Source organism: Anser brachyrhynchus, assembly GCF_964034855.1.
Source record: "Anser brachyrhynchus genome assembly, chromosome: 3".
Taxonomy (NCBI): Eukaryota; Metazoa; Chordata; class Aves; order Anseriformes; family Anatidae; genus Anser; species Anser brachyrhynchus.
The window spans coordinates 111,290,391-111,318,285 of NC_137696.1; the positions used below are offsets into that span (position 1 = coordinate 111,290,391).

Genomic DNA, 27,895 nt, shown 5'->3' on the forward strand with positions numbered 1-27,895 from the left:
AGCTGTAAAGTTAAATAGTCAGCCACAGTCATCATCGCTGTTGATTTTCTGATTCCACTGTTGTCTTGGTGCAAATATTTTAGTTATGCAAAGTACACACGCAGAAAAAGCATTTTTTAATGTTCTTTTTCTTTTAGTTCATGATACGGCCTCTGTTGAATTGCAACTAGCAGCTTTAAATACAAGCAGCTTTTCAAAACCGATGCATTTCCAAACCAGCCCTCAGTAAGAATGACACCACCACATCAATCAATGGCACAGGCCAGCTATAAAATTACAAAACCACTCAGCCATCTGTATAATTAAATGCAAACCAAAGTAATCAAGCAAATGTTAAAGAAAATATCTTCATTTTGTAAACTTTATAGGTGAAGGCCTACATCTGCTGATTCTGATTGCGAAGAAATGTATGTCTCTGACAAATATGCCTTATTATAGCTTTCCACTCTTTCAAACAGCATATGCTGCTAGCAGATAAATGCAGAAATATTATTCGGTACTGTCTGCTCTCTAGAAGTCAGTAATCTAAATCACAAATACCAACAGATCAGGTAAAGGAGGTGTGAAAGAAAAGGTAAAGTGGCTGTGTAAGGACTGGGTGTGTCCTGATAATGCAGGACATCGCCTCTGCCTCTCTGATTTCATGTGTTACATAATTTTCCCCAGCTAGCTACGGTGGCTTTCGATAATAAGGTAGTTTTGTAGTCTCTTGGATGCATCGGGAAGACCAAAGTGAAACCGTGAATGTAGGTTAATTGAAATGCTTACGTGATGTTGATGTGCTAGATTCTGTGCTGCAGATCTCGGGAGGAAACATGTAGTAAGCATAATTTGGAAAGCAAGGACAAAGTGTCCTAAAGATTTCTTTTGCTGCTTTCTACATTTAGCCTAAAGTTTGGAGCTCTACAGCCCGTAGACATGAGTCACAGCAGTTCAAGGGGCTGCGCTGATTTATGAAATCCTCCCCACTGTGCTGTCAGTAGGCTGCTCACGGTACACTAGAGCTGAGGAGCATTTCTGCTATTCTTATTTCAGCTGCATGCATCATCTCTGGTGTGTCCCTTGTGTGACACATTGTAAAGGCTGAAAAATTGGAAGCGTGCACAGTGCAAAGCTGCTGGTCCCTCAGAAGTGCTGGCCACAGCTTCTCAAAGGTGTTTCAGCCTGCTTTTAATTCTGATGAGGAGACAAAGAGGATCAATTCACTCCTGCCACTTGCATGCCTGTAATACTTGCCTCTTCTAGTGAACACATACCAATATGAATATAAGCATTTTTGATAATTTATCCTGGATTTCAGATCAAACATTTAAATATCTGCCTCCCAAAATGGAACCCAAAGTCCAGAGTTGGGCAAATAGGCTGCTTATATAAAGCAAGAGGAGAATCAGACAGTTAGTAAGAAAACTTAGCTAGACAATAATTGAGAAGACTATATTTGGATTGCACTCTTGGGTTTTGGTGTAAAATCCATTGTAGTCATGTAAATCCTTCCTCTGATCTGGCTTTTAGCCATGAGTATGCAGCAACTGGCTTGGAGAGACAGTAAAACCCTGGGCAACAAACACTCCCGGCTATTAGGGTGAAATGCCAGTGGAAGATGACTCGTATATAAGAGGCTAAATAAAGATGAGTATTGCTGCAGTTCTGTGTGCATCTCTGAATGCCCACATTATGTATCTCCATACTAGCACTGTCATTCCTACGATCTGTTTTTCATCAGGACTTAGCTACTGTGAATTGTGGGGAAAACAAGCCAGTCTAGCTGATGCTGGGGGGTAAACAACTATGGTTGCTGTGCCTGCTCTTGGGGAGCTTGCAGAGGTCGTAAAATAGGCATTAAAGCAGTCATGAGCATACTAGTGAAGACATAGCTTTGCAGATACAAGTTTACATGCTTGGAGAAATTGTGTAATTTTGTATTTAAACAACAGCAGAGTCAAGCAGAAAAGTCACAACTGCATAGGGAAGGAGGGAAAGAAAAATAGAATAACCAGACACAGGCAGTTTGCTTATTTTCTCATTTTGTCCAGCAAGAAGGACAGTCTTGTTTAAGAACTGGAACGCTGCAATTGAGGGCTACAAGGGGAGGGGGAGATTGCAAAGAGCTGCCTTTGAGAAACAGCCACAAACAGGCTGAAAGCTTGTGGGTAAAAATTAAGGACCGGACTGACAAAGGACACCTTGTGGTTGGGGCCTACTACAGGCCACCCGATCAAGAGGAGCCTGTTGATGAGGCCTTCCTGCTTCCGCTATGGGAAGCATCATGCTCACAGGCTCTCATCCTGATGGGGGACTTCAACCACCTGGATGTCTGCTGGAAAAGCCACACAGCAGGCTGTGAGCAACCCAGGAGCCCAGGTATTAGACAAACCAACCGGAGGAGAAGCGTTACTGGACCTGGTGCTCACTAATGCGGATGAACTCATTAAAGAGGTGAAGATAGGAGGCAGTCTGGGCTGTAGAAACCATGCTCTGGTTGAGTTCCTGGTCTTGAGGAATATGTGCCTGGCAAAGAGCAAAGTCAGGACCCTGAAGTTTAGAAGAGCGAAATTCCAGCTGCTTAAAGAATTTGTGGATGAGATCCCCTGGGACACTGTCCTTAGGGACAGAGGAACTGATCAGAGCTGGCAATTCTTTAAGGACACTTTCTTAACACACAAGAGCTCTCCATCTCCGTACGTAAGAAATCAAGTAGGGAAAGCAAGAAGCCAGGATGGCTGAGCAAGGACCTGCTGGTCAAACTGAGGTGCAAGAGCGAAATGCACAGGCAGTGGAAGCAGGGACACATGGCCTGGGCAGAGAACAGGGATGCTGTCTGGATGTGCAGGGATGGGATCGGGAAAGTGAAGGCACGGATGGAACTGAGCTTGGCAAGGGATCCAAAGAATAACAAGAAGGGATTCTCTGGGTACATTGACCAGAAAAGAAAGGACAAGGAGACCATATTCCCTCTGATAAGCGAGAAGGAAGAGCTGGTAACGACAGGCATGGAGAAGGCTGAGGCACTCAACAACATTTTTGCCTCAGCCTTCAGTGCCAGTCGGGCTTCCCATATCTCTTGTTTCCCTGAACCTGTAGATGATGGCTGGGGGAGCAAAGTCCCTCCCACTGTAAGCAAAGAGTAGGTTTGAGAGCACCCAATGAAACCAAACAGGTACTAGTGCAGATATAAAATAATGGGGGGGGAAGTGCCGCTCATTTACCATGTCTTCAATAAAATAATTTGATATGGTAAAGCTGGAGATTATATGAATTGATAAGGGAACTTTTCATATACATTCTCTATAGGAGATCATCCATAAAATATTCCTGAAGGTAACATGCTATTCTAGAACTACAAAGAACTGACTGTAGACAGAAATGCCTTATGGGGTGAAATAGAAGGGTTTTTGTGGAATCATTGGAAATTCACATTGGTCGGAATTAAAAGGACCAGTCTTGGTCAGACTTGTTAAACATTTTTGAGTTAACCTTTTTGTTTAACAGCATGAAATCAAGGAGTGCGCTGATGATCTTGGTTATTTGCACAAAGTCATAAGACAGCACCAACAGAGGGTCGAGGGCTGGGATATTGCTTGGGAGAACTGGATCATCTCAGTGGTGGGAATGACAGAAATGGGATGTAATTAAATAGGACAGTCTGTAGTGGGATGTGCTCTTTGGAAGTAGTAAGAAATTCTGTTATAAGGTGGGAGCTTATCATTTGGAAACAGCTGAGGAGAAAGACCTCAGGCTGTGTTAGCTGGTAGCACTGTGGAATTAAAATGCATAAGTGGTACTCTAAAATTTAACAGATACTCTAGTAAGATAGGGTAAGGCCAAGATGAAGTAAAACCACCACGGGGACATAAATAGCTCTATTCATGTGTCGAATGAGAGGAACTGAAATGGGAAATTGGGCAGAGGTAAAGGACCACGGGAGCCTGTTTTATATGAGGTGACTGTGAAGTGCAGCATATGGGTGACTGAGAGTATGGTGGTCTCTGTAGGTACACCAACGAAGTCAACGCCAAGGAGCCTAAGAGCTGTTTAAGTTACAGAGCAATGCTGACAGACGAACATATGCATGTAAACTGGCTACAAATAGATTTAGATTGGAACTAAGAACCTCCTAGCTACGAGCAATGAGGTTTTAGTACTGCCTTCATCCGAGTGAAGCAGCAGGAAAGTAATTGCGTTCGGCAGGAGCAGTACGTTTCTGAAGGGTTGTGTGATGCGGTGACTGGAAGGGCAGGGGCTGGGGTCGGGAGCCCTCCAAGTCACTCTCAGCTATTTGTTTCTGTAGCTGTAGTCCTAACAGCTGGTAAAAAGAGTAGTAAGGCCTGGATGAAAGTGAAACTAAACGATTTCACGACCACTCAAAGACTTTGCGAAGATGGCATTTTTGTTCAAAAGCCACAATGAATATAACAAAACCAGCATGGTTTGGATGGAACCAAACTGACTGTTTTCCTTGCTGAAGGAAAATAACCTGGGGGGATTGCTTTGCACAGACCAAAGTTCTGCTTGAGCAATGCAGACCATTTGCTCTGGATGCTTGAAAGAAGAGTGACAATGGCTTTTTATCTCATAGCGCAGAGATACTCGGGATAAGGAAATCCTACTTGTGGCCAAGGGAATTTGAAGCAGAACCCTACTCTTTAGGAAGTTGCCCAAAGACTGAGGATCCCTGGAGTGGAAGAACGGGGAAATTCTTCATGCTGGAGCTGTTCCCCTGCACAAAGGCACCAAGTTCGTGGTGTCGGTGAGGAGGAGCACAAGAATGGTGGCTTCCCACCCTGTGCAACATCAGGGCGGGAGCAGGAAGGATTGGGTGTACCCTGCCTCAGGACACCCTGTGCGGAGGGGGCTCTGCTACCTACAGAAATGCTCTGATCAGTGAACTGGTGGTAACTGGGGACTTTCCTCCAACAGAGGTCACCTCCTCCTTTTTTTTTATTTTTTTCTTTTTTCTTTTTTTTTCCAGACAAAACCATTCAGCAAACTCAAAGCAAATAGTTTAGGCATGACTGAAACCACATTTTCCAGGGAATTAGCTATTAAAATAAATAAATAAATCATCCAAACTCTTAACTGCTACCACTTTTAAACTCTGTGCTGCTTCTTTTGCACGTAAATTAAAATGCATTTTTAAATCTTTTTTTAAGTATAAGAATTTGACCTTTCTACCCAGCCAGGGCTATAAATTAGGGTTCATTAATAATGCTGTTCTACTGGGGCACAACACGTATTATATTGCTTACAACTAATGCTTAGTTCTTCAGCTTACCAATTTTTTCCCCTCTTTTCAGCCCCTTTCATCTGGTCTGGTCCAACAGCCTGTCCCTGGAGGAGGGGAAATGGTATTAAATTCAGTATTAAATTGCCACCCTTTTTGGATCAACTAATTTAAAACTAATAAAAGGAAGTATCCTTGTCACTGCTACTTGTTCAGTAGTTTAAATAGTTTGTGCTATGCCACAACACACAAGTGAAAACATAGGAAACAAAATAAATAAATAAATAAATATCTAGCAGGAGTCGATAGGAGTGCAGGAGGTGTTACAGTACGTCAGAGTTCCAGGTCAGAAGCAAATGCTGGAAGTGTGACGCTTCCCGAATGGAAATACGAAGAGATTTCACTTAGAAAAGGATGAAATTTGGGCATTTCAGAATTTTCCAAGCAGCTGCTCAGGACTCTCCCACAACAGGTATTGCAGGCAGCCGGGCCGCTGGAAGCCTTGGAACCTGGGATGGCAGAAAGACTTGGGTGCCTGATGTGTTGAGAGGAAAACAGCAGCTGGGCATCAGGGGGAAGCTGTTTCTTTCCACCAAATTAGAATTTCACAGTAGAAAACTGTTCAACTGGAAATGTTGTGATCTGCTGCCTTGGATCTGTGCAGCACAGCAGCATTGCATAGCATCTTCTCAGGTCAGCAGTTTCCGAACATTTTCCCTAGACTGTGGTATATACAGGATATATTCCATATATATGGTGTTTTCAACTGAAATGCTTGATGCTGAGGATTTTGCAGCTCACAAGAAATGCTGAGCGAGGTGGTGGAGTCAGAGTGGGCTTGGACAGCCCTCTGGTGGCCTGGGGCTGGGGACGGGGCTGGCAGGGCTGGTAAAGGCATAAGAAATAGGGATCATTCCTCTCTTCCTTTTCTCCAACATTTCCCTCAAAACTCCGCAGCAGTCCAAGCTGCTTAGAGGATTTATGTCAGGCCAGCTATGATGACGAAAGGATCTATTTCAGTTCCTATCTGGCCACTGTAAAAAGGACATATTGGGAGATGACAGAGGGAGGAGGAAAGGGTTAAGGTTATCTCCCAGCTTTTTTAAGTGTCTGATTATTTAACCTAGAGAGGGAACAATTCTGTCATTGTGCAGGTTACTGAAGATTAATCAGATTTTGCATATTTTCCTGTCTCATAATACAAGAAAGATGGGGCACCAAAGGAAAAAAGAACAAAACATGTCTATGTAAAATTAAAACAAGGAACATTTATTTGTGCATTTGTACATTTTTGGTTCTCAATTGCAGTTGTCGGTAAAATGCTAATTTTGATCATGTGCTTGGAACATTGAATTATTTTGCAATTTAAATTCTTAGTGGTTGTGCAGTGAAGTTTGAGAGCATCGGTAAGCCCTGGAGCAGGATCCCTGAAGACAGCAGAGGCATTTCCAGAGCTGTCTTTGAGAGGATGCTCTCCTAGGGCATCTTAGGAGATGGTCCTGGCACTCCCACGGCTGCTTCAGGGTGCACAGCCTGAAGTCCTTGTTGTAGGATCAGCAGCCTGTGGAAGCTGATGAGGACTTAGGATTCATTGCAGAGCACAGCTGATAGTAGCTTGCAAAGGAGATCAAGGTAGTCACCCCTATTTTGTAAATGGGCACAGAACAGAGAAATTATCTGCCTGGTGGCAGGGCGACATGGTGGTGGTGGGATGTGCAGATGTGGTTGGATGCGCAGGGGCATGTGTAAGTGAAACTGTCCCTAGAGAACCCAACACTGAGGTTCTCTCCGCCTGGAAACAGAATACCCAAATCTCATCCGCCTGATGATCACAGCGGTGAATCTCAGTAATTCTTCTGCTAACACTATTACCATTGTGAATCCATTGTTACTTTTAAAACGTGAATTACCTATACAAAATATAGAAGTGTAACAATTCAGTTCCATGTGTAATTTACACAGCTTACTCATACCCACTTAAAGTCATCATTTGGTGTCAATGAAGGACACTGCTGAATATTCCTGATCAGAAGCAATTAATTGACTGAATAGACACCATTCTGATCAATTTTTGATTTCAAAGGTGGTAAAAGCTTTTCAGGTATTGTTCGGATTTATGATTTTTTTTTTTCCTTTACAGCTATACCATTTTCTCTTCAAAATACCACTACAGTTTAGCAGATTTCCCTCCTTATCCCACAACGATAGTTCCCACTTGTCACTTTTAGCAAGAGTCCAGTGAAGGCAGGCATGGAGCCAGCTGAGGGAGCATAAATGCATGAGAAGTTTGCAGGCAACCTCTATGTAAACAGTTTTTGTTTTCTTGTTTTCATTTCCAGGCAACAGATTCTCAGCGAGACATCCATAGTACACAGACTATCTGGACAGCTGTCTGACCCCTTCTATCCAGATTGTAACCGTCTGTATTTTCTCTGGGTATAAAAGAACAGTATTTTCAGATTGGCAATAAAAGATATTTTCATTTGTAAGATGCTTGCTTTTAAGACTCTATGAAACAATCATTTAATGTCACAAATTTAATTCCTTCTTGAAAAGAAGTCTGATTCCTGAGCTTAAATCTGCAGTAGATTTTTTAATAGAGTCTAGAGTCTTTCAGACTGGAAAACAAACAAACAAAAAATAATTTTAAGTAGTCAATAAATGTAAAGTAATCCATCATTTTCTTTTGTGCTACTCACTGGCTGAGGGCTGTCAGTGCTTATGACACTTTCCAAACAAATCAAATCCACTGATCTGTGCATTGGGACTGCTGACATACGTGTCAGATTTGGTAATTGAAACACTATATTTGTATTTATCCCTTTATTCATCTCCTTAAGAAAAAATCTGAAATTAAGAAATGTTTAAGCTCAAGAGAGGTAATGCTAATGTCTTCACAGTATTTTCTTTTACTTCGAACCTCTAGCCACAGGAAGAATTCATCCCCAGGCCTAGAGGCAGATCTCTGCATTTCTCTCATGAATACTTGCCCAGGATGGGATCATTTTATATCATTTCACACGTGTTTGTTTTACCTTCAGCCAGATAAGGACAGAAATCATCAGCTCGGAGAGCCTCTCCCCACCTTGAGTGCCTTGCTCATGTTGCTGGGCAGTTGAGGTCAAATCTGGCTCCAAGGGGAGTTTTGCCACAAGACTTTGTCTCTTACACAAAACAAAATAAAGCATTAACAAAATGAATCCTTAACAATTTATGGAGAGCAGCATTATAAAGGAAATCACAGTTCTCTGTTCCAGGCTACAGATTCTGTGCAACCTGCTTTAGTGTAAAGGGTAGAGGCAGCACATGAACGTCGTCCCCTTCTTTTCTGAGGTGTCAGGGGAGAGGAAGTTCTGCTTCCACGAATAACCACCGGGAAGTTTGCTTTGATCCTTGCACACCCAGAAAATAGTAGTGCCTGGTGTTACTCGGAGTACTTTCATACAGTCAGGAAAATATCTTCTGAATGCTCATGGTTCTTGCCAGGGAAAACAGGAGTCCATTTGTTCATTCATTCATCCATTCTGCATGCAATTTATTTTTTGGGCCCTCCCATACAACAACACAGGCAGAATACAACCTAGCAGATGAGAACTTCAGAAGACCATCTCATCCCATCTTGCATAAAGATTGATCTTATCAGTAACACCATAGAGATATTTATTGTTCCCATTTTCAAAATTGCTTCATGCCTTCCATAGTTCCAGACGAAAGGCTAGAATTTTACTTTTCCTCTATCAGCAATATTTAGTAGGATGTTTTTCATAAAGGTACCCGTTCAAGAACTTCTTTGTGAGTGCTTGTTAGGAAAACAAAGGAGTAGTTAGGTGCCTACAAGCAGCTACTGCTGCAAATAACAAAGGGAAATTTTCCGTTTGCTGATGTTTTCTTCTGAGCCCCAGCTGTCTGTTATTTTGGTCACGCTAAGTCTCAGTCAGATATCTTGATCTTAAAAAAAGTCTGTATCTAGCTTCAACTTTTACTGTTAATGACTGGTATAATAAACACGGGGCCTATTGACCTCGTTTTATTCCGAGTTGGCAGGTATTTGCTTCTTAGCTTGCACTGAAAGGTTTGGGGCCATCTCTAATTCACAATCCCCTTTAAAACTTTATTATCCCAATAAATTCTGAGATGTTTTTTTTTACTGGACTTTGAACTTTTCTCCTGATGGATAACTTTTATTTTCACGCTTGGAAATGAACTCTTTTAATGTTGAGGTCACAGTTTGTGCACACAAACGTTATCCTAGATTTAGGAGCCAGCAAACCTCTCAAGAACGTGTGCCTTCTAATTAAAATCCATATAAAAAAAGATTTTCCCTTTACCAGCTTGCTGAAACTTTATATCTGATCCACTACCTTTCTACTTTGCAAGAAAAATATCATCAATTCTTGTTTCATTTTTTCCATGACATTCATTTTGGCAGCATGTTAGAGAAGCAACTACTGCTGTAACCTGCCTGTGACATTTTTGTGGCCATAGATGAAAAAAAAAAAAAAAAGTTCCTTGGAAAACAACAGCCATACTACCAAAATGGCTTGTCTGGCTGGAAAAGACCATTGCATTATCTAAAATCAGTTCTGTACGGGATTTGCATGAGAATCTGTAAAGGAGTGAAAGCAAAGCTGTTCCAGGAATTCAAATAGCTTCTTGCAGATTTTTTGATTCCTACAGTTTCCATTTGAAGTGCTAATGCCAAGTCTTCCTTTTGAAGAAGGATGCCATAAAATATGAGAGGCCTAAAAAAGTCAATAAAAGGTTAACAATGTCCTGAGCTTTCATCTTTTGGATTTGCTGTTACAACTTCGAGGATTTAATTATTGTCTCTTACAGCCTCATCCCTTACTCGAGGGGTGACTACAAACCCCTCGTTCATGGGGCATGCTGTGAGAAGCTGCCACACATCCCCATGGGCTTGGAAACACAGCCACAGGGCCACTTCATCAGAAGGCCTTCAGGCCATCATCAGAGGAACTTAAAGGTTGGACGCGGTGCTTAGGGACATGGTTCAGTGGGTGACGTTGGTAGTAGGGGGATGGTTGGACCAGACGATCTTGGAGGTCTTCTCCAACCTTGGTGGTTCTATGAACTAAGTATGACTTACATCGACTTTTACATGACATACATGGGTATCACAGTCCTTTAGGAAACATGTCAGAGAAGCCTTGTAGAGAGTTACATAAACCATACACAACCATGTCTACTTTATTCAATGAACTTTTCACAAATTACTGTTGGGAACCCAAACCAGCAGATTACTGCTCTGGATAAACACTTGAGCGGTTCCGTAGGTTTCAGGCCTGACACTGAGGTGATGGAACAGGCAATAGCTTGAAGCTCACCATGAGCTCCAGCTACCCAGGAATAGCCGGGGCCTAGCAAACAGGCCGCCCTCAGCAAGAGCTAAGGTAACTTTTGAAATCACTATGATTTAATTTTGCCTATAAACAAAACTCTTCGCACACAACAAAAGACTATTCAAAATGAAGGAATTTGCTGTCTTTTAAGTACTTTCTGGAAGATACTAATAATTTAATCTTCTCTCTTCTTCGCAAATTGCATTATTTAAAAACTGCAGTTCACAACTGAAAATCCCAGGGAGTAATTTCCCATCCCAAATAAGGCCTGAACTGGCAACTTGTGGAGTTTGTTCCAATTACAGAGTCAGCAAAATCAGGACATTTTATAATTATAGATTTTGGCCGTTGTTCTTGCTGATTAATGCATTTAGATCCTCAGACATTCTTACTGAAGGAAAGACAAAAATGTTATTAGAGTTTTCTAATTTATTGCAGGCAGAGTCCTCAAATAATGAGGGAAACGCTTAGACATAAATGTGCTGAAAATAGACACATAGGGACTCAACAAAAATATTTTATCTTAATAACCTGTCAGAAAAAATCAAGCATTATTATACAAACTCAGAGTAAGATTCTATCACATTTACTTTTTAGGCAAGCTTGTAACTTGCATTTAGTTTCAGCTTCGCTCAACAACTTTTCCTACAGACCAAGTCTAATCTTTCCATCAAGTTAGCTGACTTCTTGAGCCCATGCAGGACATTGCTTTCCAGTACCGCAAGTGGATAATGCTGCACGTATTCAGATAACAACAAGAATATCTTCCAAAGTCCATTTGTTCCACTGTAGGCGCATTTATTGAAACAATCCAAAGTATTTAGGAAAATTATTCAAGCAGAACTGTCATCTTAGAGCTTCTCCCATTTCAGTGATAATCGTGCAGCTTGAAGTTAAAAAAATAATTCTACAGCTCAAAAACCTGCACAAAGGAGGAACAACAGAATCACAGGAGATTTCTTCCAAACAAAAATCCCTAATGTTCTAATTAGATGATGTACGTTCTGCCTTTTAAAACAGCCTTAACATTTGCAAAATGTTTACCTTGTAAAAATTGATTTCCTTTCTACGTAGTTCAAAATGCTGCATTGTCAGCTAACAAAATCCCACCCTAATGCATGGCATTCAGTGTGCCTCATTCGGTGCTGGAAATTGTTACAGATTTCATGGCAAACATTTTCTCAAGTTATTGAACAAGTCTAGGTGAATCAACACACAGAGCCCTCTCTCTCCCCCCAGGAAAAAAACAAAACAGCAATGCAAAAATGAAATAGCAAGTTGCCATTTGGGGAGAAGACAGACAATGAAGGCACAAGACGATCTGGCTGTGCAAAACTTTTAACCCCCACCCCCAGCTTCACTGGAGGAGCATATTCCTCAGTTTTACATTCTCTGATCGATATATGAAATGTCCTTTCAGTTTGCTTTATTATTGTAACAGCTCAATCTGTTGTTTGCACTCTACAGACGTGTAGAAAAAAAGGGACCCACCACAGAATCCCTGCCTTCCAGAGCTGGAAGTTGATTGAACATACACAAAATGCCAAGATTATTTTCTGACATGAATTTGTGTTTGGTGTATTTCGCAGTCCGCATAATACAATATTTTGCAGAACTAGTGAACCTTGTAGGAAGACAGAATAACTCTCAAACCGTATTAGGCATATTTAAGCTCTTCAATGTCAACTGCCCTACTTTACATGTATTTCTTCAGTAGAACAAGGCAGACATTTAATTTCACAGCATGTCTAAAATTAGTGTAGAGATGCTGGTTAACACTTTCAGGGCTTTATCTGATGGATAGTTGTTGATACGGTGCAATCACGAAAACCACGAGTTTTGATTCTTTTATTTTTTAAGTACCACACACAGGAAACTATGAAATACACTTTAAACCTAAAAAGAAACAAGAATATGCATGGCATTTGTACAGTTACAAGTTAATGCACTCAGAAGACTATTGGGTTGATCTTGGCTACTGACCCTGTGCCCGCCAAGCTGTGCTCACTCCCCCTCCAAAGCAGGGCAGGGAGAAAGTAAAAAAAAAAAAAAAAAATAAATCTTGTGGGTTGAGATAAGGACAGAGAAATCACTCACCAGTTACCATCATAAGCAAAACAGACTCAGCTTGGGAAAGATTGATTTATTGTCAATTAACAGGCTAGAACACTGAGAACTAAAAGCAAACTAAACCCACCTTCTCTTCAGCCCTTTTCTTCCCAGGCTCAAGTTCAATCTCAATTATTCTACTTCCATCTGGCGTGGTGCAGGCAAACGGGGGCTGCGGTCAGTCCCTGATGCTTCGTCTCTGCCGCTCCTTCACGGTCACTCTCTGCCCCTGCTCCACGCGGGGTCCCTCCCACGGGATGCCGTCCTTCCCGAACTGAGCCTGTGGGGGCTGCCCACAGGCAGCAGCTCTTCAAGAACTGCTCCCACACGGCTCCGTACCACGGGTTCCATCCCCCAGGAGCAAACTGCTCCAGCACGGGGCCCCCACGGGCGGCAGCTCCCCCCAGACCCCCTGCTCCTGCGTGGGTTCCTCTCCACAGGCTGCAGCTCTGGCCAGGAGCTGCTTCTGTGTGTACTCTTCCCAAGCTGCAGCTTCCTTCAGAGCACATCCAGCATGGGGTCCTCTGCACACTGCAGTGCGGAGAATGGCCCCAACATGGTCCTCCACAGGCTATGGGAGGAGAGCCTGCTCCACCATGACCCTCCCTACCAGCCGCAGGGTAATCTGCTCTGGCACTTGGAGCACCTCCTCCCCCTCCTTCTCTACTGACCTTGATTTCTGGTGGGTTGTTTCAAATTTTTCTCACTCCTCTCTCACAGCTGCTGTGCAACACTTTTTATCCTTGCTTGAATGTTATCACAGAGCCACCACCAGCATCACACACACTTACTTTAGCCAGCAGCAGGTCCCTTTTGGAACACCTTGTCCCCTAAAACCAATACAAAGACCCAGCCTCGACACTGAAGTCTCATTTTACACATACTGAAGGTGGATAAATACAGAAGTTGGATGCATTCTCAACTCTCAAGTATTTCTTTACTAAGTTCTAAAGTATCTGACAGTACTTGCAAGCTGAAGCCACAATGAGGGTGTGGTAACAGGCTAGGGCTACACTATATAGAAATTCTAGACCCTAGAGTGACCAGTTTAAATATTTACTGTTAATTGTGTTACAGTATTGTAGTGATCTTCAGAAGTATCATCACAAGAATTAGGTCAAGTGAGGGGCAGCTAGCACTACATTTAACAATTAAATTTTTTTTCCATATCAGTTTTAAAATGTTAGAATTCACTGGGTGAACAAACATTAACAACTAACCATCACGTTTAATTATACTGGCCACTTTATGTTTTATAAGCTTATTTTATTTCTTTGCTGTACAAAGGCAGAGATGCAAACCACCTCAATAAATCTACATCAGTAACTACCCAGACATGACACAGATATACAAAAAGCCCACTTATTTAACTTCAGTGTTGATACCATAGTTAATGCAGATCTGGATGCAAACAATGCAAACAGCATCTACACAGTGTAAGGCGTTAACTCTCGTAGTATTTACATCTTGTTCCTTATAGTGAAGGCTTCTGATGCATCAAGCTATTTCTTCATCTGTATTTGACGATCCTGCTTAGCAGTAGTGCAGCCTCAGAACTGAAAAGTGCATTTCTTTATTACATACATTCTCAGAAGGATTGTGGATTGTTCCAGAAACAGTTTCCAAACCTTCATTTTAGGAGTCATTATGTTTTCCATCAATTAAAGTCATTTCATAAGCTAAAAATACCACTTTCCCAAAGCTCTGTAGATCACATGCAATTATGAAAACAAAGCTCCTAAAAGCAAATCTAGGAACCGTCTTCTGACTTGGGAAGATAAAACAGTCCTGTGAAACCATTCAATCCACCGCTGTTTTAAATTAAAAACACCCCGGAGCAGTTTGGGTCGGTAAGTTCACAGTTCCAAGAGCTTTGGAAAAGCTCTGTAACAGATATTTACATTCTGTATTTGATTTTGAGTTGTAATTCATCTTCTATCTCAGTGTATATACATATATATATATTTTTTTTATTTTTTGGAATCTCACTCTGAAAGGGAAGTGAAAGAAGAATCTAGTTACTGTCACTGTAGGAAATATAATTGAGTCATTTCACAAGCAAAGCAGTGTTAAATGAAAGCCCAAGATTAAATAGTCAACTCTTCCTCTCTACTATGAAGTAGAATTGCTAAAAATAAACTCTTGCGTCTTCTGAGCTACCGCAGTTCCCGCCACATTTATTTTTAAACCACAACGTCCTGCAGCACCGGAGCTCTTGACAGACTGAATTCCAGCCAGTCTTGTTGGAGGAGATTAAAATACTACATCCCATCTCCTGGCTGTCCTGCTTTAAACGTGGCAATAATGAGTAAGAGCAGCTAACGTCTTGTTTGAAACGCATCTTAACTCCCACGACAACTGGTATTTCAGCCGAGCTGCTGGCCTGGACGTTGAAACAGCTGAGAACTCGCACACAGTCCCATCAGCAGAGCACAGCAGAACGGTCTGCTCTGACAGGAAACCAGTAACGAGCAAAGGAAGGAAGAGGGTCGGAGAACCAGAGCAGCATGCTGTGTGTGCACGTGCCTAACCCTTTGGCCTCCTGCTGCTGTGAGGTAATGCGCCACCATAAGCTTAGCTTTCAGGCACTTCCTGTCCTCCCACGCATCTTAGCCCACTTAAACTATGCCCAGTTAACACTGTCATACCATTCTGGTAAAGTTGAGAACAAGTTTTCTTTAAAAAAAATTACATGAGGATAAAAATGCAAGTGGGAGACGCTACCTTCACCAGGAGGAACCGATGGCTCAGTTTCCGATTTGACAGCATTCATATTTTCAAAAGTTTTGGCACCTGGCTTATCTTGTTCCACCTCACACAGATACACATCAATGGGTCCTTTTGTGCTCTTTACATGTACTTCTATGCAATCCTATAAAACAATGACTTACATATTAACCAAAAGACCAGTCTTATGCATCAGTTATCTATTTTTACACATATTTTAAAGCCAACAGGTTAAGAGCAGAACAAATACAGGAGTGACATAACTACTTAAAATTGTGTTACTAGTTCTACGTAAGTTATGAGTACTTAATAGATTTTTAGGCCAATTAAGTACCAGTAAGCTAACTAGGTTTCATTTTTGACATGCAATGCACCTAATGAATCTTTTAGTCTTTTTACTGACCTTTTGATATATAGCCAAGATTTACTGTATGCTTAGTATGAATAAAAAAATTAAAACTTGACCACCAATGCCACAGATCAGAAAACAAATCAGAGCACATAGCAGCTTTAATAGTATGGCAAAACAAATAAACCGTACTACTGCTTTCCTTTAGCAGGTATCACATTGCAAGGCACGGAGTAAGTCATATTAATGGGAAATGGCTAGAAGAGTGTTTTCTCTAAAGTACAGCCTTTCAAATCTTGCCTTCTTTTGCTTCAGGAAACCTCTGGAATCTTCACAGGATGAGACCCAGCTACTTTTACCAGTGACACCACTGGAGATACACATGGTGGATCTAAGTCTTCTATATTGATCCGTATCTCCTTTTCCTAAGATATCCTCTCCCTTCCTGTGCACCCAGCAAGGCAAATTTGAAGAAAACATAACTAAGAACATTATAAAAAACGCATACGCAAAAAGAAAAACAGAATTAAACCTCCATTATTTATCTCAAGCTTACGTCCAGTATTTCTTCTCTTTCACAGCATTAAACAGTGGGTTCACAGTGTATGGGAGCAGATGCAGTCTAACTGGGTGCAGAGGGCAAAGCTATAGCTCTTCTGTGTGACCTGAATGGGGTGTGCATGTTGTAGCGTGAGACAAGGTCATGTTACATGTCCCACCTCCATCAAAAAATCCATCTTGACATGATCTACTAGAACGCAAGAACTTTTTTTTTGATCATACTATACATTTCATACTTCAATATTATAGTGACAGTAGCTGTTGACTCATAAGACAACATTTACTTGCTGTTAGTATGATTATTAACTTAGGCTTAATATTTTGTTTGGTTAGATTTACAGCTTTTATAGATTTTACTGAAAAATATTAACAGCTGTTTGTTAGTTTCATTATCAAAATTATCAGACATAAATATTACATTTGTCCCATCATTTATCACAGCTGTTCCATCATCTCTAGCAAAACTAAAGTTTAGATATGTTTATAGTTTAATAATTTAGGTAAGCAAAACAAAATTCCTAAAAATAACCTTAGACTGTTATACCCACAGAATTACTTAGTGGAACACAAGAACAGTGAAGTACCAGTACTTGCTATACATGACAAAGAAATTGGAAGTCAGTTGCTAATCACTGTTGCAAAACCAGAACAAACAAAAACCAGAACAAACAAAAATTTAATAACTTCTCTTCCCTTAAGAGGGAAAGGGAGGAAAAAGTTATAAAACTTACTTCCTTAGGAATTGGTATTTCCAGTTTGGTTTCTTCTGGAGCTTTGATTGCAATCACAATCTGTTTCTGAAACGCTTGAATGCTACGGATATCTTGATATGTCACATAAGCTAGTGTATACATTGGTCAAGGATTCTGTATACCAATTTGCTAATGGGCAGAAGCAAAGAGAATGTTAAGATACACTGAAGCAAAATACCAATTCAAGAAAAACAGTAAATAGTTCAGCTGAGATTATTTCAATATTAGCTTTGTAAAATTAGTTATCAGCTGACAAGTGGAAATTTTTTTTTGTTGTTAGGAAGGAAAAACACATTCAGTATTTAAAAACACACACTTGACAAAGTTTTCATAGATGCTATCATAAATCTATGTAGCAGATGGAATGCTGCTTTTGAGAAGCCATTTTTTTTTCTTTTGTATTAATAATACCTGGAAATCGTATCCTGGAAAACAAGAAAGTTACTTTCTTATCCGAACAGGTAAGGTATAGTGATTTTTTTTTCTAGATAACATACAGGAAATGAACACATTTCTCTTCATTTGAGCACCAATCTTTAACATTCTGCCAAAAGCAGTGCTAAGTTTTATTTGATTGTAACCACAGCCAATATCCAATATTTGTCATATTAAAACTAGGAAAAAGGAACCCCCTTTCTATTATCAAATCACACCTGAAAGGTAAGACTGCATTGGAACCTCTCCCCAGAGACAGAACAGTATTAGGACATGATCAACGTACCATTATATCTTCATGGCAAAAGGCCACTGGGACTCTGTTTTGGGTCCTCTTTCTTATCTCAGTAAGCAACTCAATCTCACTGGTTGGTCAAGACCTGTCCCTGAGACAACTTTACTCTATAGTGGAGAGAACAAGGTAATGGTCAGGGTACTAAGACTACTGCCCCACTTCCATTTTTCTTTTCCTCATTACCACCCCAAATGGTTCCTTATCTCAGTAATATACCGTTCCTTACTCTCACTGCCACTGGGATACTCTGCTTTTCTTTCCGTGGCAGAGCACAAAAGGAATGAAGGACTTACAGTCAAACTCCAGTTCTTCCCACTCTACTTCCTCTCAATCTTCTGCTGTGGCAATGTCACACAAGTAGCACTCCCCTGAGAACAGGCTAGACTGTGCATAATACTACAGAGCACAAGTCTAGTCTATACTAATATAAAATAGCCAATGAGTTCATTGTTGTCTCATTATCAAGTATTATGGCATACCTGTGGTATCAGCCTACACCTAATGCCAGAATGCCTGCGTGTTGGCAACCAAAACCACGAGTTAAAGTAATGCAAGAGTTAAAAGGATATTTTGCATTTTCTTTGTCATCTGTTAGATCAAATAACTGATGAGCACAATCCTTGATTAATTCATCCAGAGCTTCTTCCATGGCTGACAAGTCAGAAAGTTCATCTTTAAGGTTTTGCTGCTCTGCTGCCTTTCCAACAACTTGGTCAAGATTAGAACCTCTAGAAGAATATGAAAGTTGTCTAATATGTTTATAAAAGTAAAAGCCTGTTTACTGAATATAAAAAACACATGCTAAAATAGAAAGCAACCAGAAATTCTGGTATTCTTTACTCAGCTGAAACATACTTCAATGTGCTTTTTTACATTTGATACTTTTTAATATAGTATGTAATTCAGACAACCTAACGATAAAGAAAAACTTAAGATCTTTCTATCTATTAAAAATAATTCAGTATGTTTAAAAATACTCTCAAAGTTATAAATACTAATCAACATTGCTGGGTTTCATTGCTTAGAAATTAAGGGTTTCAAAGCCCACTTACACCCACTGGATAAGATTCTTAGATCTTTTCTGAATTAAGTGAATTCCATCCAACACGTTGGTGATGTCATATACTCTTCGTTTTCGTACTCCAAGAGTTCTTGCTACTTCATTTAAATCAAGGACACCATCTGGAGCTCTTTTGACAAGATCCATGAATTTTCGGGTCAAATAAACCAAGGACGCATCAAATCGAGACCTTCTAACCTTCAGAGTTCCTGTAATGTTTTGATACAATATTCAGGGTAAATTACTACAACAATATGAAGTGTTTCTTAAAAAAACATTAGCCATGAAGTTGCAATGAATGTAAAAGCATAAAACACTGCAATATCACCACCTCTGGTTAACTATCGGCAGTGTTGGGGCACTGCACCAGAGAACCGCAGCTGTGTCATCTGCCCAGTGACACTGGTAAAATGGTTGTTCTTTTGGCCCAGAACAAACCAGAAGGTCCCCCAAATAACTCTCAGGCATGGTTCAGGGACTACTTCAGGCCAGTCAGTTCCAGAGCCTGAGAACTTAATGTATGAACAAAATGCAGCTTGTACTAGCTGTCCTCAGGGCCTAAGAATTGGTGATGTCACTCTTCAATTTAATACAACAAAGATCTACTGATACTGGGCCACCACAGGTTTAAGAGACACCTGTGCTATATAAATCCAGTACCAGCATAGTCTCAGAAACAGCAGAAGAGTTACTGATGAACAGTTTTGTTAACTTTAGATTATTTACGTGTGCCTGACCAATCATTTACTTTAAAGCACAAAAAAGTACGTGCATCTAAAAATTCTAATGCTGGTGAATGAGACTGTCAAATTCTGCTGTTATTTGTGCCCTGTCCTGCAAAGCAAGCCTGATAATTCCTGTGTAATCAAACTGTGCCACTGAATAACACTCCAGTCTAATGTTTCAAGAGAATGTGGGTACATATGGAAGGAAACTTCCTTAGCAAACGCTACTTCAAACTTCTTATTTTTCCCCAGATGAAGAATGTGCACTTTTATTCATAACTCTCCACTCTCATTCTATGGCTACAGGATTGTCTGTTCTTTAACCTGAGGTGAAAAGTTCAAGAACCCACTAGCTAGTTTTGAATAGCGCTACCGCCAGAGTTGGACCCGACGATCCTTATGGGTCCCTTCCAACTCGGGATGTTCTATGATTCTACCATAAGATGTGGGAGACTATTCAACTGGTGAGAAAAACAAAAAAAACCCAACCAACTCAAATTCACTCAAGCTTGTATTTACGTTTATTAACACCAGCTGAAAAATAATCCTTGCCAGCACAATGTCCCAGTTGTCTCTAAGTCACTTTTTCTGTAAATACATTTTCTTGATAGCAGCAGTGATTTCTACTTGGAGCAAACGGAAAGAGGAGAGGGAAGACCATGAAAAATGCATTGCTTTGTGTTTGCTAGTTCATTTAGTATGCAGCGTTCCTCTTGTTCTGCCTATATTAGGCACACAATGATTTCCCATTTGTTTACAGCATGCATTGTTGTAAAAAAAGCATTAAGTATTTCAAGGATAACCTTTACACATGGAATGCAGCAACTTACTTCTTACAAACTGCATGTCATCGTCCAGATTCAAGTTGAGCATTGGTGGCTGGGGAAAAAAGTGAAAATATAACTGACATAAAATACCATGGAAGTTTTCAGGGAGAAAACCCCGACCCAACTGTGGATGCTACAGCAATGAGAGTGCCAACAACTCAACAGATATTACAGTGAAAGAATCTCCTTGGATAGAAGGGAGACACACTCATTAATACCCATCAGAAATTTCACCTCAATCACAGCAGATCTCCCTCCTTCTTGGAAAGCTGGAAACACCACCAAACCCTCTAATTCTCAGGCACAACGGTCACAACACAGCCATCTGTATAAACTCGATAAATACCAAGTTTGAGGCGTTCCACAGAACAGCCCACATACAGAAGATACACTGGAATTATACAGCATTACAATTATTTTGTAGTAGACTTTCAAGCTAGCAGCAGTCTGCTCTGCTCACATAACCGACATGGCAAGTGCAAGAATTTGTTATTCCATCTCCCCACGGCAATTCAACAAAATACTCTAAATTCAGACTCATTCCAATTGGAAGAGACCTCAGAAGGTTTCTGGTCCAACTTCCTACTCAAAACAGAAACAGCTGTCATATAGACCAACTAACTCAAGGTCTTATCCAATCAGGTCTCCAAAATCTCCAAGGTTGGTGGCTGCACCTCTCTGGGCACCTCATTATACTGCTTGCCTGCCCTTGTGGTGAAGAAGTTTACGTCAATCTGCAACCTCTCCTGCTTGTTCTGCTTCAATTTATGGCTCTTTTCTTTCAGCCTGTCATCACACACTGCTGTGAAGTGTCTGGCTCCTGCTTCTTGATAACTTCCTTGCACATGCTAGTGGGCAGCTATGTCTTAAAACACTCCCTCAGCTTCTCCTCACAGATATATCCCCATACCCACTGACCACTTTTGACCCATCTCTGCTGGTTGCACTTAAGTTTATCAACATCCTTCCTGTAATGGTCAGCCCCAAATAGGATGCAGCATTCCAGGAGCAGTTCAATACTAGCCAAATAAAGGAGAATTACTTTATTTGATCTGTTGGCTGTGCTCTTGCTAATAAGCCTCATATGCCTTGAGGCCATGGCACATTGTTAGTTCATGTTTAGCCCACTCTCCCTAAGTACCCTCAGGTCCTTTCAGGGGGGTGCTTTCCCAGCATCTCAGCTCCCAGCCTGTATGATGGCAAGTTACAGTCCCAGATGCAGGATTTCAAACCTTAATTTTCAGCCACCTTGTCTGTCAGATTCCTGATGATCCGTTCTTCCTGCCTATACCTTTATGCCCATAGTACCCTCCCCTCCCCATCTGGTGTCATAAACATCATAGGAGTTTATCCTATGTCCTCCTCTAGCTCACTGATATTTAATAGGACAGAACCCTGGACAAACCCAGTCCTGGGGTCTGTCCAGACAGGTCCCAGGTCCCTAAGCAGCTCTGCCTGTAATCCACTTTCAGGTAAAATACGAGTCATTGACCATTCTTCTTTGAGCCTAAGGAACCAGTCAGTTTTGCACTCAACTATTATCTGTAATATTCCAATTAAAAGACAGGATGCTGCTGGAGACTGTTTCAAACATCCTGCTAACATCACTGCAGATGACATCTATGGCTTTGGATCTGCAATCCAGTCACTTCATCACTGAAGTGAATCTGTTTGCAAGAACAGTCCATCAGCTATCCCCAACCACCTTTACTTTCTTCCACGACCTCTCAATGATCAGACAGCAACCTCACAATGCCATCAGCCAGCTCTCTCAGACTCCCCCTGGATGTACCCCCATTAGGTCCTATGGCCTCAGACAGGTTGAGATTTCTCAAGAGATTCCTAGCTTGGTACTTTTGCATCGCAAGTCACTCCTCTCCTCCTCGAGCCCTATCTCTCAGGCACAAGCCTAAGAGACATTGAACTCTGAAGATACAAGCAAGCAAGCAGAGCACTTCATCCCCTTCTGTGTCTGCTTTCACTAAATCACTTCTCCCCTTTAGCAGGGAGTTCTCATTTTTCTTCCCTCCTTCAGCCTTAACCAAGGATGTGAAAATAAAAGTTCTTATCACCCATGACACGCTGGGGAATGTCCTTGCAGACCTCCACCCCTCCAGCTCCCCCACCTTTCATTTGGATTTGCAGCCAACACTTTTTAATTCCAATCACCGTCAGTTCCTCTAATAAGGAGAAACTTCAAACCATCAGGGAAAAAAATAGGTATCAACATCTTCACAGCTTTAAGCCACTACTACCAAGCAACACTTAGCTCAAGGTTAATAAAAACGAACACTTTAAACCACGTTTCAGAGAATTAAGAGATTTATTTTTAATTACGAACACATTTCAGAGCATTAAGAGATTTGTTTTTAATTAGCAACACCATAGCAGTGCTGAAAGCAGTAGAGCAAGGTGCATACGTGATTAACCGAACCTCACAGGCGCCCAGCGAGGAAGAGAACACACACTTGGGGTCCGACTGCTGTTCCCCAAAGCACCTATAACCCACTTCGGTGGGTTGGCAGGTCGCCCTGCTACGACGCCGTCCCTTCGCAGCCGCCCCAGGCAGCCCCAAGCCCGGCTGGGCTCCCCCCCCGGCTCTGCTGCCTGCCGCCCTCCTGCCGGAGCCCTCCCCGGCGTCCCCTCGGGCTCTCCGGCGGGGGAAGCCAGGCGCTGCGTCCCCGTCCCGCCCTCGGGCAGCGCCTCGCTCTCCCCCCCGCCGTGTACCTCACTCACACGCAGCGTGTCCGGCCGCAGCGGCCTCAGGTGCTCCCACTGGCCAGGGGCGGCCATTTTGTGACCCCCGCCCTCCATTACCCAGCGGCCCCTGCAGGCGCCGCCGCCCCGCCCAGCCCGGCCGTGCAGAGGGGGGGAGCCGTTCCCTGAGGGGCGGCCATGGCGCTGGGTGCGAGGGGGTTTATTTACGGGTGGTTTATGGGTGAGAGGCTAGATTTAGCTCCTCCAGGGCCGGAGAGGAGCCTACGAATGTCGCTTGCCCGAAACACGGCTGTTTACATCCCAGCTAGAGGTCCCAAATCCTTAGTCCGGTGCTCGTGCCCGTTCTTCACCCTTCTGATAACCTTTAGCAAGCGCTGACTGCTTCCTTGTCAGCATCAGTAGTGATCACAAACATTCTGATTTAGTAGCTAACTTCTGTTTGTCAGACAAAAACATTTCGACAAAAACATTTCGACATAACTCTGTTAAATTATTGATCTGATTGATGTTGATGCCATTTAACTGCCCTCTACCATACAGTACAACAAATAGTCATGAAATTTCTTTCATAAAAGCTTTCTGAACCGTTGTGCTTCCTTGACTACCCAGTAGGTGACACTTCAAGGCACTCCCCCTTCCCTATGCTCAAGGAAGGTGCTGTGAACAAATGTAAATTTCACTGAACGTTGTGTAAAAACACTAGTCTGGTATGAGGAAGTCAAAGCTGTGAAGGTTTTAATTCATCTTCTAATGTGCCAGCCTGGGCAGGTCAAGAAAAACTCTCTTATCTTGAAAAGATACTGAATGCATTTTCATTTACTAGTGGTTTCATATCTCTTCAGGTTAGACATTCCTCTGGAGAAGCTAGTGTCACCACTGATAAAGCTGCTGCCTTGATGGCGTTTGCTTCTTGGTAACTTATTTTCAATCAGTCACTTCTGCAGTAATAATTGTCTTTGTAAATGTGTGTAGAACCAAGGTGGGTTGTTCTCATGCTCCAATCAATTTATAAGAAAAAATGGTGAAAAATATACACTGGCAAGTATAGCTCTTCAAAGGCATGATGTCTATATAACACGAGACGTGAAGCCTTAACTTGTGCAGTTAAAGATGTGCAAACATTGCTTGTCAGCATTCCAAGGAGAGCTTAGACTGGTACAAATGCAAAAGGTCTTCCTGTCATGGAAGCAACAACACATCACTGAAATGTAAAAACACTCATTTTTATATGAGCAACATAATGCTTCCGAACTCCTTGATGGTGATAGATGTAGTCCAATAAGGAATCAACATTTTTCCCCCTTTGCTGTATTCTTAACTGGACACATACTTTACTATTGTAATCCCACTGTTATAAGAGTTTTTTTTTTTTTTTTTTTTTTTCCAGCTGTAACAGAAAAATGGTTTGGAGCAGATGTCTTGGGCCACTTCAGCTTGGGGTGATGCAAGGAATGTACCATGCAGTATAAAAATCATTGACGAGGATTTTGATGATTGTTGGGTGTTCAGATATTAGCAGGGAGGCTAACTGCTCATAATTTGAGCATTTAGGCGTATGAATTTCTGTATTAACCCACACAGAAAACACTGCATCAACATTTAACAATGCCGTTGTTCTAGCCAGTCATAAGATGAAATTCTGTATTTCTTATGCTCTTCAATCCCTGGCTGGTGGAAATAGCAGAGCAAAGAAAAGCCCCGTGTGTCTTCAGATTCAGGAAGGTTTTTCTGCATTTACATTAAAAGTATAATGCTTAATCCTTTTTTAAAAGGAAAATGAGATTTTGAAGAAACTGACTTAGGAATTTAGGCAGTGGCATTCTACTGATAAGAGTTTGATTCTAGTGTGTTTCTATTTACATTTTATAAAGCTGAATTAAAATGTTTCCCACATTAATTCTTTATGCTCTTGCAAATGAAAATGTAAAATTTACCCCATTTACTGTTATCTTATTCTATATAATAATGACTGTGCAGTTTGTTTTTAAATATCTCTAAGCATTAATCACACTAGTAATGATGCTTAAAATTATTATTTTTTTTTTTAAATCTGAAATCATGTTTTCATCGATTGAATTGATTTTCAATCTGCCACCAGAGGGCAATAACTCCATTTACTAAAACGGAACTTTTAAAATGAATACATCCTACAACAGTAGTTTCATTACATTTTTTGAGGGACTGTATTTGAATGTGGAAATATAATTTTCTTAAAAGCACTTAACGTGTGTAATTTAATGCCAATTATATTCATAAAATAAACCTCATATTTTACTCTGTGCTACTTAGGCAAGTAGGTTATGCTTTCATTTTGAGCAGCTGAAATTAGTCTACTTTGTAAAATTTTTACTGGTGAACCTCATGCAGGGCTGTAATGCTGCAAGTTTTAGATCTCACGCAAAACAGGATTTTTCTATTACCACTGTAATATTTTAAAATTTGTTTTGTATGCCGCTACTTTCGCTTTCTTCATTTATTGTTTTGTTGCACTAATGTGCAGTTGATATTTAAAAGCCTATATATGTAATCATAAATTTGGGAATTACCTGACAGGTACCTTTATATCCTTACTTGATATGTTTTTATTTTATTTATGTGTATGGTAGTTCCAACAGTTAAAGCGAAGGCCTTATTCTTTAAACAGCTATACAATTTTGTCTCAAATGCAATCTTCCCTTTAATGACAATAATCTTGCAAGTGGATCTCCCAGAAGGTGCATATGTACTGTTACAAAGATGAGACAGAGCTAATATCTTCCTGAAAAGGTGAAAAAGTGCAACATCTTGAAAGACAGATGATAGATGAAAGTATCTGTTTAAGCTAAATGTTTTTGTATATCTTTTTATGTCTGTTTGTATAAACTTCCTAGCCTCCCTCAAATCCTATTAAGATCCTCATCATTACATAGCAACTAGGCATAAAGAGGTGGAACACTACCGAGTAATTTTAATGCTGTAAAATGTAGTGATTTAAATGTGTTTCTGGTAATAGTACAGTCTTTCTTGATGTGGTCAGCTTAATCTGACTGGAAAAAAAAATTGTTGCTGTATACATGGTGAATGCTCATCCATTAATTTAAAAAGCAAATCTCGTCTTTGTTTACTTTGTCACATGAGTATGAGGAAGATTGAGTCGGTTAATCAGATCTTAACAGAACAATGCTAAGCAGCACTCTTTTTTGTGATTTTGTGTACTGAATTGCACACTTGAAATAAAATTAAATGTCATGGATATGGTATCATGGTAGAGACATAGGTTTCAGGACGTGATATAAACTGAAGCCTTACTTTTTTAACCTGTTACCTGGAGAAGAATTACGCAGAAGGAAAAAGTAACTTGAAGGGTACATTTGGATACCCATTTACATTAGGGTTATGTAAACAGCAGGCACTTGCTGCATATGAACACTGTTGTATTTTACTGAAAAAGTGCAGTGGCTATTGTGTTCTTGGTAAGATTTTGAAACTTGGAAGCAATCCATCTCCCATCTGAAAGAACCTGAGGATTTCTCGGCAAAGGTATTACAAGAGCTTGCTGGAAATGTTCATCCCTGCTAAACAGTTTATGAACAGAAGATTCTGTGGCAAAAAGGCATTATTATATTTGTTTGTATCTTTTGAGTTGCAGAGAAGATTGTTGAAGGAGCACCTTAAAACTGTGGGATAGGACATTAAAGAAGGATTTGCTTATGTTAAATTTAGATGAGGAACTCTATGATATCAAAAAGGGGTGAAGATTCTCAGTTCCTTCCCTCACTAGCAACTAAACTGCTTCATTTCCCCATCCGCTTTAATGCTAATGACCAAATCTTTTATGCTTACTCATATTGTTTATATTTAGTTTGACAGGTAATATCCCAACCTTATTTGTGACTGTGACAGTAACAGTTAAAATGACCATCAAATAATGACCCCCCAAAATATTGTATCACCTTAAAAGAAGAGTTTTGCATTTTCTAAAAGGAATAGAGGAATTAAATTAGGTTAACCCTTCTCTCCACTCAGCAGTGGTGAGGCCACATCGGGAGGACTGTGTCCAGTTCTGGGCTCCTCAATACAAGAAAAATAGGGACATACTGGAACAAGCCCAGCAAAGGGCAACAAAGATGATTATAGGACTGGAGTGTCTCCTATGAGGACAGTCTGAGTGCTGGGACTCCTCAGCCTGGAGAAGGGGAGGCTCACAGGCGTGGACTTAGCAATGAGTGTAAATACCTGATAAGAGGGAGCCTGATTCTTCTCAGCAGAGCCCACTGACAGCACAAGAGATAGTAGGCACAAGTTAAAACACGTGCAATTTCGTCTGAACACTAGAAAACACTTTTTTTCCTATGAGAGTGGTGAGACACGGGAACAGGTTGCCCAGAAAGATTGTGGAGTCACCGTCAGTGGAGATACCCAAAACCCAACTGGGCATGGTCCTGGGCAGCCTGTTCTAGCTGACTGTGCACTGAGCATGGGTGTCGGACTAGATGACCTCAAGTGGTCCTTGCCAACCTCAATTACTCTGTGATTCCGTGAATCTGTCAAGGCAGCAATACTTGCTCACAAGCTTATGGAAGTTTATGCAGAAGACCTTTTTATTTTTTTTTTCCCATGGGGCACTATCTTGTAACATTTAAATGATTCTAGTATATTGAAGATGACAGAGCAGATATGATACAAATGACAGAAGCATTCTAAAGAATGTTCCGTGCTAATTAATGTAGAAAACTTGACAAGAATTTTAAGAACGATTCATATAGCCTCACTTTCC

General features: G+C 41.0%; 1 protein-coding gene and 1 long non-coding RNA gene across 4 annotated transcripts; one reads left to right on the plus strand and one right to left on the minus strand.

The window, feature by feature from the left end:
* The first annotated feature begins 5,538 nt into the window (after positions 1–5,538).
* On the plus strand, positions 5,539–12,640 carry LOC308192290. Its single transcript, XR_013948702.1, has 2 exons — positions 5,539–5,914; positions 7,561–12,640. It is a non-coding gene; the product is annotated as an uncharacterized lncRNA (long non-coding RNA).
* Positions 12,641–13,935: 1,295 nt separating this feature from the next.
* On the minus strand, positions 13,936–23,264 carry E2F6 (E2F transcription factor 6). 3 transcript variants are annotated; one of them, XM_080585689.1, is made up of 7 exons: positions 23,158–23,264; positions 20,425–20,473; positions 18,862–19,078; positions 18,378–18,537; positions 17,059–17,172; positions 15,415–15,562; positions 13,936–14,680 (listed from the first exon to the last, which is right to left on the minus strand). In XM_080585689.1, exons 1-7 carry the CDS (start codon positions 23,233–23,235, stop codon positions 14,676–14,678), a joined length of 771 nt encoding a protein of 256 aa, XP_080441815.1. In that variant the 5' UTR covers positions 23,236–23,264; the 3' UTR covers positions 13,936–14,675. The 3 variants fall into 3 exon arrangements, with proteins under 3 accessions (XP_080441815.1, XP_080441814.1, XP_080441816.1); XM_080585688.1 differs by having other exon boundaries at positions 23,149–23,257; XM_080585690.1 differs by lacking the exon at positions 13,936–14,680 and adding an exon at positions 16,323–16,431 and having other exon boundaries at positions 15,422–15,562; positions 23,149–23,257.
* Between the last annotated feature and the right edge of the window lie 4,631 nt (positions 23,265–27,895).

Excerpts from the sequence above, each read along its gene's own strand:
- E2F6 (XM_080585688.1), bottom strand. The coding sequence starts at position 23,235 with ATGGAGGGCGGGGGTCACAAAATGGCCGCCCCTGGCCAGTGGGAGCAC. Across the intron at positions 18,538-18,861 it reads AAGAATCTTATCCAGTGGGT|AGGTTCTAATCTTGACCAAG; the intron begins GTAAGTGGGCTT and ends ATATTCTTCTAG. Across the intron at positions 17,173-18,377 it reads ATGACAAAGAAAATGCAAAA|CTAGCTTATGTGACATATCA; the intron begins TATCCTTTTAAC and ends CCAATGTATACA.